At 36.4% G+C, this 16,423-nt stretch overlaps 1 protein-coding gene across 2 annotated transcripts in view; it reads left to right on the forward strand.

Moving 5' to 3' along the window:
- Positions 1–16,423, forward strand: part of PRKCE (protein kinase C epsilon) — a 285,443-nt gene that overhangs the window by 175,855 nt on the left and 93,165 nt on the right. For both annotated transcript variants that reach the window (XM_085055006.1, XM_085055005.1), the window contains exons 3-10: positions 227–386; positions 1,510–1,544; positions 2,955–3,040; positions 4,738–4,870; positions 7,374–7,516; positions 8,685–8,781; positions 10,277–10,491; positions 11,725–11,898. In XM_085055006.1, coding sequence (XP_084911132.1) covers positions 227–386; positions 1,510–1,544; positions 2,955–3,040; positions 4,738–4,870; positions 7,374–7,516; positions 8,685–8,781; positions 10,277–10,491; positions 11,725–11,898 — 1,043 coding nt within the window. The remainder of the gene's footprint in view (positions 1–226; positions 387–1,509; positions 1,545–2,954; positions 3,041–4,737; positions 4,871–7,373; positions 7,517–8,684; positions 8,782–10,276; positions 10,492–11,724; positions 11,899–16,423) is intronic.

Genomic DNA, 16,423 nt, shown 5'->3' on the forward strand with positions numbered 1-16,423 from the left:
TTTAGAAGAAATAGAAGTTCCTGTACTAGGCAATGAAAACCCTTGCCCTTTGGTAATTGATACTAAAAATGAATAAAAATTACCCAGAACTTAATGAAGTTATTTTGCACTGCTGGGTAGAGAGGACTGGTTTTGGTTTTGGAGAATATCTAACTATGCATTGCATTTGAGTTTCCTCATACTTGTCTGAGACAGCCAGTGCTTATTGTTTTTCCCTGTGTTTCAGCACCCAAGGACAATGAAGAGCGAGTGTTCCGGGAGCGGATGCGCCCCAGGAAGCGCCAGGGTGCAGTGCGGCGCAGGGTGCATCAGGTTAATGGACACAAGTTTATGGCCACCTATCTTAGACAACCAACGTACTGCTCACACTGCAGAGACTTTATATGGTATGGAGTAACTCTGGCTTTGCTTTGTTGACAGCTTTGAATTTTTTGGGCAGTTAGCACACCTTCCTGTTTTGCTGAAGTAAAAACTTCATAGAATAGTAGCTCTTTTCCTCTTTGTTTTGACATTAAGTTGTCATCAGTGTTTCAGGTGATAATAGAAGGCTGTTAAACTCACATCACAAATGTTAGAATTTGTTGCATTTGTGGTTTTTCTCCTTTGAGCCACCAAGTTACATATTTCCTTATCTAGGGCACACTAAATTCCAGGTAGACAACCAGTCTTGTATTATGTAAGTACCTAAGTGTAGATTTAGACCTAATATTAGACCTTTATATTTTGTCAAGATGACAGAATTCTTTGTTACACTCTTAGGAATCACCATCTTCAGTCTAAGAAATGCAAAGCTCCTGTACATCCTACTGAAGTTAATTGTATACTTCTAAAGATATATGGATTTCTGTACTCAGCGTACAGGGTTTTTATTACTACAATGTACACCAAGAACTTCCTTTTAGAAATTATTTACATTAATTTTGAGTGTTTGCAATTTTCAGATGGGGAAGGTGGTGGAGACGTTCAGTTTTCAGTTATTTTTCAGCAACTCCTGATGTTTTCTAAAGTCACCTAGAGATACTGATTTACCCATAAGATCTGATGTGATCCACTGTTAATATTTCTTAGGAGTATTCAATGAATCAGTCTTTTTTAGTGTAAAATTATGTGAATTGTACATGAATTCAATTGCATTCCTCTAAAAAGTGCCTGGAATTTAGTCTTCATGTTGGCTAAGGTGATTTCAGGCAATAATATTGACAAATGCAATCTTCTGTCTATTTAGAGGTCTGCTTGATGATGATGTACCCTTTGGCTTCATCTGTTTCACCATAGTAAATGTGCCTTTACTTCTGACTGCCTTAATGATCTGTCATCCTTCCTGTTACCTCTTAGCAGCTGAAATGTTCCTACTTTGATCTGATCTCAATCTAGGTGTGCAATTATCAGATGATTGGTTATGAGAAGCTTTTCTTCAAACATGTGCATGTCCAGTAAAGGGAGGGAAAAATGTTTTCATTTAAAAAAATGTTTCCTCTTCCTTTTCTAAAACACTTCATTATTTTTCAGGGGTGTAATAGGAAAACAGGGATACCAATGTCAAGGTAAGAGAAATTCTACATAAAGACAGTTTGAGTATACTTATTATGTTACGTAAGTAATAACATATTTTTATCAGGCATTATATATGTATGATGCTAAGAATTTAGCACATGATGATCAGAATAAATTTGTCTTGACAAGTATACAATCTTTACACCAAGTCACAGTACCTTTTTTCAAAACTGTCGGTCTTAGGCATCATATATGAAGTCGGAGCTCAGCTAACAGCTCTGAACATCAGATCGCAGAAATCTCTTAATGTATATCCATCTAGGGAACAATATCTGCAGATGCTGGCTTCTTCATTTTTCAAGCCTTGCATTTTAAAATTGAGAGCTCTTTATTCTGCTTAAGATTCTATGTTTAAAAATTCCACGTAATTGCAAAGACTGTAATTTAAATAGATGAGATAATTATAGAGGTCATCATTAGAGAAGGTTATAGCTAAGACGGCAGAAGTGCTTCGTTTTCATCTCTCATTTTTCAATTCAATTTCTTGTACTCTTACATTTTTATGCAATCACCTCTTGGGATGATGTTTTAGTACTTAATTCTCATATAACAAGTAGAAGTCATCAAGTCAGTGGTGATTTTTCAGCTACAAAAGACTTAATGAAATCTCATTGTAAATGACTAAATGCATTTTTTTAATAAGACTTTACATGCTATAATAAGAATTACTGTATTAACACACTGCAGAGGTACCTTGACTTCTGATTTAATTTTTTTTCTTACAACAGTGGCCAAAACTGGAGAAAGTGAAATTCATTACTCCACTATGAGGGTTTTTACTTTACTTAATGACCTTGAATTCTAGAGTATGAGAGATCTCATAATTGTTAATCTTATCTGTCATATCTGCAAATATTATTCATTGATTAAGTAATCAGGATGTACATTGGCAAGGCATTTTTACCTCCTGAAACCTCTTACTGCTATCAACTTATGATAATGTGTTACAGAAAGAATGTTTGTCTTCTCTTTTTTCTGTTCTTTTGACTTTTACAATGAATTATCTTGATGTCTGTTTTCCTGTAAAGCTCTTTAGACAGGAATGTTTTTTGCTATTGTGTCTCTTGGAATGTGGAGCTCATGTACTTCATCAGATAAATAGACCACATAGGTAAAAATAAAGAAAAATTGCAATTAACATTTCAGATGGTAATTTGTAGTTTTACTGACAAGATATTTGGCAGATATTCATTCATTAGTTATCTTAAAATTCTTTGCTCTTTTGAGAGTCCATTAAGTTCTGCCTTTGTAAACTGACCTACTTCATAGGATTCACCAATTCACCACCAGTCACTTGCACACTTTCATGTTCCAGTGGTTCTAGTCTTCTCATATCAGACTTCTGCTTTAAAATTAATCTTCATGAAAACTCATTCTTTTTTCTGTTTTTGTCTTTCTAGTTTGCACTTGTGTAGTTCACAAGAGATGCCATGAACTTATAATAACAAAGTGTGCTGGCTTAAAAAAACAGGAAACTCACGATGAGGTAAATGTTTATAAAATACTTTTTCTAAATAAAATTCTGTCTTTCATCTGTTCAAAGTAGTATCATCTCCTCTGTTTAATCAATGGATGCTGCAGACTTTTGTGCCCTTCTGGTCATTTTGTGGTGTAGCATTTACTTCAGAATGCTAGATTGCCATCACAGTTTCATTTACGGGGGAATTATCATACAGAAATTGATTTCTAATTGGTGTACTTTCTATAATATCTGAATGCTCAAAAGTTCAGTGATCTCTTTCTACTCCTTTTCATTTTTAACATTCCCTCTCCATTTCTGGGTTAGTACAAGTTTTGTCATTTTAGTTCAAAAGAAACAGTCTGGGATGCCTCATTCACCTGACTGCATTTTGTGTGGCTGAGCCATCAGCAGCTGATAGCAGAGCTGGGATGCCTGGGAGAGTATCTGGCACCAATATAAAAGACTGACCAGAATTTGCTTGCGAAGTCTCACCTCCACAAAGACTGCATCCAAACTGTCAAAACGTAGTTATGGTTTTTTTTTAAACAGTTTTAGCCCTCAAGTATAAACAGTGAATGCTTTCTCTTACCCAGAGGTTTTTGGTTTGTGCTTCTACAAAAAAGCAAGTGTGTGCTCATCGTTCTGTTCTGTTTGGTGCAACAGAAAGGGCCTGTTGCCTTTCACCATAGGATTAGGTGAGGTGGTCTTTGGGTGATCACAGCTCCTTGGCCACACAGAAAAAGTACATATCATAATTTTATTTATTAAAAACCTACCTTCCTATGATTCAAAAAGGCTCGCTTTAAATTACAACTCAGAGTTCCATGTAACAGGGCAGTTTTAATCTATCCTTTGAACTTCAACATGAGTTTGACTGAGGCAGTAATTGATCTCATTTTTCCTGTGTAATTCACTAGCATTTTCCTTACTGGAAGCATTCTTAAATGTCTAGTTCAACCAGTATTTTACATCCGAAATGTGATCACATGCAAAAGACTGTGGTAAAGGACTGTGTTGGGCTAGTGCTAGTTTTGTGTAGTACTCACAGGAAGATATAAAATCCTGCACAGGTTTATATTCCCAGGCTCCAGACTGGTGGAGACTTGCATACTTTACTGATTCTCTCATTGTTTAGAAGGGGTACTAGATCACTGGAGAAAAGCCAGCGGTAATAGAAAAGGGAAGGAAAAACATAAAAATAAATCTCCTGCAATGCAATGGCCACTATAAAAACTTATCAATTAAATCCTTTAATTAGTAAATAATCATACCTTGGAATCTCTGAACACAACAGGTTATCATTGTCATTATCCAAAGAAGAGTGAGATATGAAAAGGTAACAGGTTTATGATATATTTCTTTTTCTTAGTCCTGTATTGGTTTGGCCTCCTGCTCCTAAAACAATTGGGAGTGACTTCCTTGCCTTCGACATTAGAGATCTATCCTGATAACTGTGTATTTGTTGTTCCCAAAAGTACTAGGAAGTAGACTTTAGTCTTTATCTCTTGGACAACAGCAGCCCTTCCCCCTCTTTTCCCCAGATAAAGTAGTGAAAAGAACTCTGCAGTTGGAGTATATCTAATGCAATAATCTTCATCTGAGCACAGACCTATTTAATCTCATTTGAATTCTGTGTGGTTTCAAAATGCAACAGGGCCTCAGCATACACCAATTGCAAAGAAATTAATTAAAATGAAATATGCTGTGCTGTCCTTTTTCAGCAAGTGGGATCCCAGCGTTTCAGTGTCAACATGCCTCACAAGTTCAGCATTCACAATTACAAAGTGCCCACCTTCTGTGACCACTGTGGTTCATTGCTCTGGGGTCTTTTGAGACAAGGTTTACAATGCAAAGGTAAGGCACCACTTCAGAGCTTTTCTTTTTCTTTGTGAGTGACTTGTAGACTTGGAAAGACTTCATGTCAGCATGTCCAGAAATGAATAGAAAATAAGTAGTGGACCAATGATGGAATTTCCATCATGGTTAGGAGGTCCTTTACTCTGTTGGCAGCACCAGTCAGTAACAGATGAAGCGGTCAGATGTGAAGAAACACATTTTGCACTCACTCCTATGTAGATTTATTGCCACTGAGGATATTGGAAGTTAACAGAAAATAAAGGAACATGGCAATATACATCCCTTAAGTTTATATGCCTTTTGTGTTTTCAGGTTTGATAATTTTTTTAACATTACTGTTCCAGCTACATTTCTTTTTAATACCATCTTCAAAAATTGCTATTATCTATTGGCTAGAGTAGATAGAACCAGTCCTGTGTGCCCATATCCAGAATATGAGGTATTTTGATATCCTATTAAATCATCCTTTGTGACAGTCTGCCTAGCCCCTCTATTCCAGGAAATAAAGTTCAGTATGTTCTGCCACTTAAAGTCTGTGTACTCTGTAGAAGAACTGTATGTGAAAATATGTCTGAAAGGTGCATTCATGTAATTTTAGTTGCCAAAAATGTTTGGTTCCATATCTCATTGTTTCAAGCAGATCTATGTAATGGCTGAGAAAACGGTGTAAACAATTGCAAAGCAAATTATTTTAGAAATAGTTAATAAAATACTTCAGTTAATGGGTTGAAGGAAATGATATTATGAAGGAAATGACTGTCGGATTCTTAGGAAATAGTGCCTAGTGGAATGATAAGCATTTTCATTTTGTTATACCTTATGAATGGATAGGTCCATCTTCATATATACAAAAATCATGTTATGTACACCTCTCAACAGCCGAAATGTGGAGTCACACATATATGTATAAATGTTATCTATGAAATACATCCTTTGCAGATTTTTAATGAGAGCTATAGTATCTCTCTACCTAATCTGTGCATATATGAGTTCTCTTTCATATTCTAACTCAAATACCATACTGTTCATTTGCTCTTAACTGGTATTTCTCATATGTGTGCATTTACTGTGTAGCAGATGGATAGGAACAATAGTGCAGAGATCCTACGTTGCTTTCTCCATGTTCCTAAAGTTATTGCCAATAAAAATGCAGTGTTGTCTATACAAAGAACTCACCTGAACTGGAAATGTCATTTTATCTGTGCTTGGTTTTCTCTCTTTAACAAGTGCTGAGCGATTCCCTTCTTCAGAATGGAATCTACTTCCTTGCCCAGTGTGGCTATTAACATCATGAGAAGTGTATAACAGAGGTTTATTCTTCTTCAGTCTTTTTTCCTTGGTTATTCCTGTGAATCCTTTTACAAAATATGTTCATGAAGTTGAACTGTACAAAATTGTCCTGCTATTTCAAGCAGTTTGGTTCCTCGATGTCTACTTTTATGGATCCTAGCTCAAAAGTTTTACTTGCTGCTGAGGTTTTGTCACTGAATATACCTTCATTGAAAATACCACGTTTAGCAATTTCTTTTTGTTCTTCTTATGAGCTGAAACATACTTAAAAAGGAAAGGCACCAGCTTTCTGAAGTGCATTGTTATGTCCAGATACAGTGCCCAAGGGTAATCTCAGAGGCAAATGTGGTTTTTTTCACTTTAGTGGTTGTGCAGTGAAAGCTTCTTTGATGAAAATTGTAATGAAATGTAACTTCAAAAATACATATTTTTAAGTTTTCTTTTCTCTAAAAAGCAAAGAAGTGAGGAATTTGAGCAATTGAATATTAGTCTAGCATTTGATCGCATTTGCAGCTGTGCTCTCTATATGCCTTGCTCCACAAGAGGGCACTGAAGTCTCAGATAAAATGTCACTTGCTCCTAAAAAATCTCTGCTCCATGAGTTTTAATGGAGCTGCGTTCTCGTCTCTGCCCCATAATCTGGAAGGAAAGTAACTTTTTTCTCCGCATAATAATATAATAGTTTCAGGAGATTTAGGGGAAAGAGTTTAGTAACTGGATTGCCCTCTAAAGAAAGTGGGTATCTAACCTTTATTTTTATTAAAACATACAGCGCTGTTGGCTTTATGACTGCCTATATTAGAAGGTAATCTACTTCAGCAAAATGGAAAAGAAAGCAATAATACATAAACATTTAATGTTATACTCTCCATAGTGGACTGTTAAAATCCAGGCTCTGAAGGATTTTTCTTCTAATTCAAATTCTGTTTAAGAGTTACAGGATCATTGGAGATTTTTATTTGTTCCTATGTCTGTTCTGGATACTGTGTGAAAATACTATTCTACATTATCATAGCAGAAGAGTGATAACAAGGCTAATCGCTTTACATTAGCATTGAAGTATACCTTCAAATCCAGCTAAGTACTTCCCTACTGAGATTGTATATATTTGAAAAAGTTACTGGTAGGTCCAATGAGATCTGATTCAGATAAGGCAAATGCATGCCAAGATAGTACTTAGTTTACTGCATTACTTTATATTTCATTGCAGTTTGCAAGATGAATGTACATCGACGCTGTGAAACAAATGTGGCACCAAACTGTGGAGTGGATGCTAGAGGCATAGCTAAAGTTCTTGCAGATCTTGGAGTCACTCCAGATAAGATCACTAATAGTGGGCAAAGGAGGAAAAAGGTAATTTTACTATGGATTGTCACATTAAAAAAATGAGATAAGTATAACTGTATTGTAACTTTATTAGTTGGGGTTCAATCCTACTCAAATGACTTGCACAATAATTTTTTTAGAAGTCAGGGCAGACCTAAGATCTCGAGTTTTGTTTTATAAGTGTAAACCATCTATTGTTAACTTTGGTATGAAATTTATTTTGACCTGGTGCAATGTTGCAGACCTGGAGTCTATAGTGTCTGGAAGGATTTCCTCTTTTTAATTTTGAAGAAGGCAATTTGACAGAGAGACAATGTCTGACAACAGTTAACATAAACGCCTGTTCAGCTCAGAATTGGCATCGGATAATTGATTGACTGGGAGACAGCACTACTCCATAGTGTTGTAAATGCTGATAAACAAGCAGTGTGCTGATTCTCATGAAGAGGAGCTGTTTTCCAGATGACAGTTCAGGAGTTAGCATCCCCTTTATAGGAAGAGCCAGGCTGCTCTAGATATGAAAAGCATAGATCACCCCAAGTACATCCAAATCCAGTGGAGTTATACCTGAGTGATGATATGTATCCTGGATCAGAATGGGCCCATACTTTGTATCTCTGCATGATTGTCACAACAGACCCATCAGTCTCACAGAAATAGGCAATTTTTGCCATAATTTCTTTAAACATTGACAGTTGCTTCTGTTAATTTTCCTGCTTGTTGCACACTGGGATCTCTTGTACGCTGTTTTGAAATGTTACAGAAATGTAGGAAACTCAAGAATGAATTAATTGATCTGACACTTCTGGGAAGAGGTGTTGTCATGTTGTTATTGCATGAGTTAGTCTGCAGTGCTTGCTGATACATGTTGTATGTATTTACTGGATAGATTTGAATACAAACTCATGTGGCTTCTCATAACTTTCCCACTCACTGAGTATGTATACTACGTTTATTTCATCTTAAGAATCTGTTTTTCTTTCACTTGCCTGATTTTTCTCTCTTTATATTATGGTTTCCATTTGATATGATGCCATCTAGTGTATAGCTCGGGTTCTCCCAGTGAGAATCCATAGGGGTAGAAGATCTTCACTTTCCTTCATACTTCTACTTACAAATTAAAGTTGTTGAATTAAATTTCCTCATGACATGGGAAGATCTCACAGCTGAGTACCCCTTTTGGAATTGTTCTTAGCTAATTGCAGGTGCAGAGACTCAACCTCCAGTTCCGGGAAGCGCATCATCAGAAGAAGATAGGTCGAAATCAGCACCAACATCTCCATGTGATCAAGGTCAAACAAGTATTTTTATTTCCTAACTAACATATTTTGTCACACATTTGCCTGGACTAAAAAAAATCTAAGAGCACCAGCCTCTGTAGAACCAAAATAATGAGGTAGTTAACACCAGAAATTGAAGCGTTTAAACTTATGAACTGCAAAATCTTTTCTAAAAATGCCTGCTTCTCATTTAATTTAAATCTCTGGAACTAAGTGGCTTTTAAAGCGAAATGATAAAACAGTCATCTTGTAATATTGTTACATTTACTGCATGGGTTCTGTCAATAAAATATCTTTATGGAAGAAGTTTATATATTCTGTTGGAAGTGTGGAGAATATTTTGAATAGTAACACAGAACTTGAGAGAGAGCCTTTATTTATCTGAAAATCTTCTTACTGTTAATAAGTTTTTGAGATAAAATTGGCTCCTTGTAATTCCATGTTGAACATTTCTAAAAATAAAAACTTCCATCCAGACAGGCTATGCTACCATGTCCATGTGCTCTCTAGAGGCTTCTTAAAACCATGTTTCCTTTCAGCAGTTTCTTTTAATGCATAGATTTGGACACAGGCACTTTAATCTTCACTAATATGGCCTGATTTCATTTATCTGAGCAGCCAATTGACAGAATGTGTATGTCAACAGCACTTTTTGATTCTGATCGAATTGTTTTTAAAAATCAGAAGTCTGTGACCTCTGAATCCAGAACTGATTTAAACTTATTAACGTTTTGGTTTCACGGACAATGTTTTCATAAAATCATAATTTTTTAAATGTCCAATTTTTTTTCAAAATAAGAACAGACAATTTTTCTAAATTCACTCCTAGATTTCACTTTTGTAGCTGTCCAACAAAGTTGTTTCTTCTAAGGCCATCAGGCAGAAGTACCATGTAGAAGCTCAGAGCGGACCCTGAAGACTGTTAGTCACCAGGGCTCTGTATTTAACACTGAGAAACTTTCAGAACCATTTAGCAGATCTACACAATTGCTGCTTGAAGCAGCACTAGGAAGTGGTCAAATACTTAATTGGCAGGCGTCTGATAACAGCTGGAGCTGAATAAGATGCTCCATTCATGTTGACTTCAAGGACTGGGACGCCCAACTATCCTTTGAACTTTTGAAGACACAGCTCTAAAATACTTCAGCAGGAAGATGAGTAAGTGCTGCAGGAAGATAGGGATATTCAAAACAAAGTACTTCTCTGTACAGGAACACCCAAAGTCACTAAAACAACTATTTGGCTACTATTCTGACTTATCTTTCAAGTTTTGGATATGTCATTCTCTTAGGTTCATTTTAAAAGGCCACCCTTCCTGTTGGAGCAGGGTTTTGGCCGATTACTGTAAGGTGGAGAAGCAGTTTTCTAAATATGTATTCTTAACCACAGAATGCTCTTAAACATAGCATTCAGAGATGATGAATGTCTCTTCCCACACTGATATAGACTAACACAGGCTATTTTTCTGATGGTTGGTTAAAACTAATTTTTCCTCATGTTTCCACAGAAATCAAAGAGCTGGAAAACAACATTAGGAAAGCATTATCTTTTGACAATCGGGGAGAGGAACATAGAGCGACAGCTACAACGTCAACAGACAACCAGCTTAACAAACCTGGGGAGAATGGTGAAAATGGGGAGGTTAAGCAGGCCCAGAGCAAGAGAATAGGTCTTGAAGAGTTCAACTTCATCAAAGTATTGGGAAAAGGCAGCTTTGGCAAGGTGGGTAGCTTTTCGTTTCCTTCTTTTTTTTTTTTCTTTTTTTTGTAAGTTAGTGTTCGGGGTGGTTTTGGTTGTACTGATTTGGAAGTGTTCGTATGGACAATCAGAAAGTGCTTCCACTGTGGGGTTCTTTTTTTACTCAACAGATCAGAAGCATCAGTCTTCTGATGAGCTGACATTGTCTGTGCTTTAGCTCCCTTTGTTAACTAGGGTCAAGCCTTTTGAAAGAAAATGTCAGTGTTTTATTATTTCAGGATAGTGGTGATGAAGACTCACATACAGTTACATGCATACTGTTCAACAAACTTGCTTGTGGTCAAGCAGGAAAAATCATGTCAGAAATAATGCTGTGGAGTTTTTCATGCTTCACTTTCTTCATAATTCCCTGTTCAAGTTTACTTATTTCACAGAACATTGTGTGTATTTGTTTTTCCTTAGTGGGTGTGTTCACTGCTGGAGGAAGCAGAACTGAAGCATTTCCACTCAGATATGACAGGGCTTAGACAGCTGCCCAAAATACTGCATAAGCAGCAGAGATGTAACTCACCAGATACCTCCCCACAGTAGGGCATTGGTGATGGTGGATTTACTCTGTTTACAGCGCTTATAGATTTTCTTTCCACACTGTTGTGCCCCATGGAATCAAAGAGGTGGAGTGAAATATGAATCTGTTTCAGAAGTACACTCTTCCTTCCTTGATGTACGGGAACTTCACATGCCAGGGAACAGAGCTGAAGCAGTTCTTTTGTGTCCCTGTTTTCTAATCCTTTCTCTGAAGATTATCCTGGCTTCAAGCCAGAACTGACCTTAAACAGAATATAGGGCCTGAACCTTAAACAATAGCAGTAGTTAAAATCAACGACTTGAAAGCAGCTGGAATGGTAACTTTGGATTGTATACAAAGTCCATCACACTCAAATCTCACTACCAGAAGTGGCAGATAAAACTGGGAAATAAATGTCTGTTTTACATCAGCTTCCTTCCTTGTTTACTTTTTGAGACCTCACTAATAGGTACTCATTAAGATACTTAACTAACAAACAAAACAGATACCTTCTGTTTCAAATTTAAAGAACACCAGAGGTATATACCTCTAAAATTACAGTATCTTACTTTTTATTTTATATACTGCAGCTTCGTTTATCATAATGTCTTTCTATTTTCATTGCAGTCAAATCATATGAAATTCTGCATTTGTCTTTCATATATAAACAGAATTTTTCTTTGGTTTAGGTAATGCTAGCTGAGCTAAAAGGAAAAGATGAAGTATATGCAGTGAAAGTCTTGAAGAAAGATGTCATACTTCAAGATGATGACGTAGACTGTACAATGACAGAAAAGAGAATTCTGGCATTAGCACGGAAACATCCATATTTAACACAACTTTACTGCTGCTTCCAGACAAAGGTAAGCTATATGAGTCTTTTACCAGTTTCTGTCCAAGGAATAACATTCACTACTTCCAGACTGAAAGAAAACAACATAAAAAGTGCATCAGTATTTGGAAAAGATGTTGGTAAGTTTTTGGCATTACAGTAGTATTGTACAGGAGTACTGGCTGCTGTTAAAGCATAACTACTATTACCTTGTAAGAACCAGGAGATGGCAGTAAATGAGTTAAAAAATAAAAAAAACCCACATGCATAAATGTACAAAAATGGCACCTACTGAGGTGTATTGGCACCTACTGAGGTGCCATTTTCTGTGTTTCTCTGGTACATCAATAGAGTGTATAATTTGTTGAATTAAGTACAAATGTTTTTAACATCCAGTGTTGCAATACTGTGTGTGTAGAATTAGCAGAAAAGCTGTGACTAAAAGATCTTCTAGCAAAGTTGTCAGGAAAGATAAATAGTGCTGTGGGAAAGCCATAAGAAAATGGCTAGTAGGATTGAAATTATAGTGGTTTGAATATGGAAATAGCAAACAATTAATATGTTTATACAGTTCTTAAAGTAGTGAAAATGTGCTAGCATTTTATGTGCTTTGAAGTTGACACAAAGCATTGGCCCAGGAAGGCGTGTATGTCTGTGGATGGTGTTTCACATTCAGACTTTTATTATATATATGAACGTACTCTTAAAATGTTTTAACATATTATTTTAAATTTTTAACTAGAATTAAGCATGTTATTTCAGATGAAAGAAGTGATTAAAAGATTGTACTGGGGTGAGGTATAAGCTCTGTGAACAAAAAGGGACCTTTAGGACTAAGTGCACTCCCTGGAGTATGAATAAATGTATCAACAGCCTGATGTGAATCATGTGGCAGAACATCTGTAAGGGTCAGTTTTACATTAAGTGAATTATGACAGAAGATTCTCTTGCTACTCCTCTGATTTCCTGGAGATTCCTTTCCTTTTGTATTTTTTGATCTGCTTTCCCTCTTTTGTACCATGTTTTCTACCTTCCTCCCTGCTCTCCAGTGCCATTAATCAAAGGTACTCAAAAGTTCTTCTCACTCTCTTCTCTCTTCCCAGCTCTCTTAACAGAGAGAAACTGTAGTGTGTGGCTTTTCTTGAACTCAGAGGAACTGATACTTAAGTGGTTTATAGTTACAAGTCATAGGCCAGTGTCTCTGATCAAACAGTCAAAACTACACTTGGTGATACCTAATCAGATTAAAAATCCATAGTTGAAAAATTGAAGGGTTTTCTTGAGCATGTCCTGCAAACAATTTACAAAGAATTCTTTTTGAAGGAACAAAGACACCAAACACCAAAACATACGAAAAAGGAAAAGCAATACGTCTGCTAAAATGATTAATTGTTTATGAATGGCAACAAATAAAAATGTACCAAGTAAATTAGTCACTGAATGATTTTCTCAGGTTCAGTAGAAAAACAGGTAGAAAAACTTGCTTGAACAAACATATTCTGTGGTTAAAATAGCTTTATTGAGACAAAGGCTGAAGTACAATAGGTTTGAAGAGTTTCACAGTAGTCTGTAGTTACTTGCATTGCAACTGTGTGCCCTGCCCTGCCAGTACAGGTGACTGTCCTTTGCTGAACTGGTCGCTGAAGTGATCATGCTGGAATTAATTTTACATTTCAAGTAGAGCGTATTTGTCATATACACCCTGACTTAATGGGAAGATTGACTCAGTATTCATTGTCAAAGCACTCAGAGGTTGTCTTTATGTAATGAGATTACTTGCTTTGTTCCTCTTCCACAAAAATGCAAATGTAGAAGTCTGACTTTATATGCTGTGGTGTTTTCCTTCAGTAATCAGCTGAAGACAGTGCAGAAAAGTTGCCTAATATGCTTTTTACAGTAAGTACGTTTCAGTATTATTTATTTTTTACATGGAGCAGACTTTTCAGTAGTGTCACTTATTAAATGATGCTATTATTATCACGACAAGTAAGGGATGATATTTTAAATTTTTTTGGAATTCAAAAATTGTGCCAAATAATGGCTAACAACAGCATACTTTATACACTAAAGTGGTTTTAGCCCTATATATCTAAACTTGTTTTAACAATTCCATCTAGCTTCCTTATTTTGAAGAAATATTCTTGGGACTGATATTTCTTATGTTCCTGCTTAATACAAAAGCAAACTTTAATCAAACCAATTTGCTTTAAGCCCATCAAAAAATGAGGGCTCCCTCCCAAAATCAACATTTTAGATGTATTAAAAAAATATTCAAGTATCGTACTTCAAGAATAGTTTTGAAATCTTCTTCAGTGATCTGAAATTAAGAGAGCTCCAGAGCTTGGGATAAAGTGTGCAAAGCTGATACAGGATGTTTTGTCTGCAGTAGTTTGAGCTGTGAGCTCTGCAACCCAGTGCTACATCAGCAGGAATGTAAAATCTACAGGCAGGGCCTCAGCTGATCTTGGGTTTTTTATGTGGAATGAGCTTAACTCTTTTAGTGGAGCATATCTTATAAAACTATGTCACTGTTGGATAGTATTTTTTTACACTCCTATACTATGGCAGCATTTCCCTTCTTGTTTTGCCAGAGTATGGTCATTGCCTCTATCAGCGTATTCAGAGGTTTGAGTTGTGTTTTGGTCTGTCAGTAGGAAAATGGACTCTGAATACTGCATTCTGTATTTGGCACTCCCGTGGCAAAACCTGCCCAAGGCCTAGCATACAGGGTACAGCATTTTTGTGATGATTGACCTTTGCTTATCATCATCTTTGACTTATTCAGGACTTCATTGTGTCCTTTATTGGGAGAACACAGGGCATTTTCAGGATTGCTGCTGTTTTCATTCTGTTTTCACTCTTCTTCATATCCTCTCTTTCTCTTCTATGTCTTGGTCCCTTGATTTTTCAGTAAGGGGTGTCTTACCTGACAGTGATCTGATGCTGCCCATTTCCCCTCTTCAGTGTCCTCTTCCCTCCAGCCTCATTCCCTGCTTCAGGGATCAACTGTGGAACAGTATCAACATTAGGATTTATTGATAAAGCTTCAGTCAGGTGGCTGAAGGGGACAAAGGGAATTTAAATGTTTCTAGACATGTTTTCTCTGAAGACATTCTTGTCTTCATTCACAGTTGGATGTTTCTGAACTGTGAGAATTAAAGTGCTTTTTATGGAGATGTCTAGAAACTATAACTAGCTTCACTTAATTCCTCCTACACCCCTGTCAGCTTTCTTCATAAGTACTTAAAATTTTCTAGACCTCTACCCTATAAGATGCATACACATGTGTGTGCACACCCTATAATTTATAATGAATTACCTTAAGAAATACTTAAGAAATTAAGTGGAGTTTAAATTATTTAAGGCAGTGAAAGCTTTATTATGATAATTCATTATAAAATTAGAAGACTAGGGAGCTGCTGCTTCTAACATTTGCCATTTGATTTTTTTATCCAACTTCATGAAATTAGATAAATTTGAAAATAGTCCTCTCCTTCTCTTTTCATAGCACTGTTTTCAACAGACATAGTAGAGAGTATTTTTGTGCAGAAAAGTAATCCTGTTGAATGATAGAGCTGCAGAACTTGTAAAGGACCCTTAGTCAACATTATGACTATTTCTGTTGGCGGAAACAAGTAGTTAAATAAAGGGTAGAGAATGTCAGTTACTACAGCTAAATAGACTCATGCCACCCGTAAAAACGTTACTCTTCCTATATTAAAATCCATGTATCTGTCCATAGCACAGCTCCTGGGCTGACCTGCAAGGGCATTCATTTCTTTCCTGTGTTCTGGTGTTGTCAGGCAGAGATCAGCCATGTGACATGGCAGAACTGAAGGACATCAAGCAGGAGGCTGTAGTTGATCTATTACAACTGCATTGATCTCTTACCTGTTATATGCTACCTAGTGGCTTATCCTTACTGCGGGTGTATCCTAGATTGTATCCTGAATAGAGTACTGTGGTTCAGGTGTTACTCCTTTCTGCTGTTTGCCCTGTACCTAGCACACTCTGAGTAATGCTAGACGTCTGGTGTTTATAAAGCTGAGATTCAGGATGTTTTCTTCCATTTCAGCTGTCATGATGTCCCTCTGTTACTCTGAAAAATCCCTGTACCTCCTTCTGCATCAGACCCCTGTAAAAGCCAAGAGTAATCAGTCTTTCTTCCACCATGGCTTGTATTTAAATGTTTCCAAGAAGGGTTTGGAAGTCCAGTGGGAAGGTGTAATATGGAGTTCCATTTTTAAAGTGACTTATTTTGTAAGGAAGTATAAAACACAAAAAAGAAAGAGAATCACATGCTTACAATTTCTTAAAGTCATGTTTTCTAAGTTAATTTTAGAAGAATCCTTGTATTGTGTGACCAAAACTGTCATTGGTAATGTAAAATAAAGTCTCATTTCTTTTATGTGTATTTGTACAAAAAAAATTAAATGTCTTCTGCCATTATAGCTCAGAGGAGTGTCATTTATGATATACAGTGCAAATTAACCTAGCTGACTTGCCACTGTTACATTCATCTGGGACTAATCAGATTTTATAATCCATTTTATCTG

This window comes from Lichenostomus cassidix, chromosome 3, assembly GCF_008360975.1.
Source record: "Lichenostomus cassidix isolate B80296 chromosome 3, HeHo_3.0, whole genome shotgun sequence".
NCBI lineage: Eukaryota > Metazoa > Chordata > Aves > Passeriformes > Meliphagidae > Lichenostomus > Lichenostomus cassidix.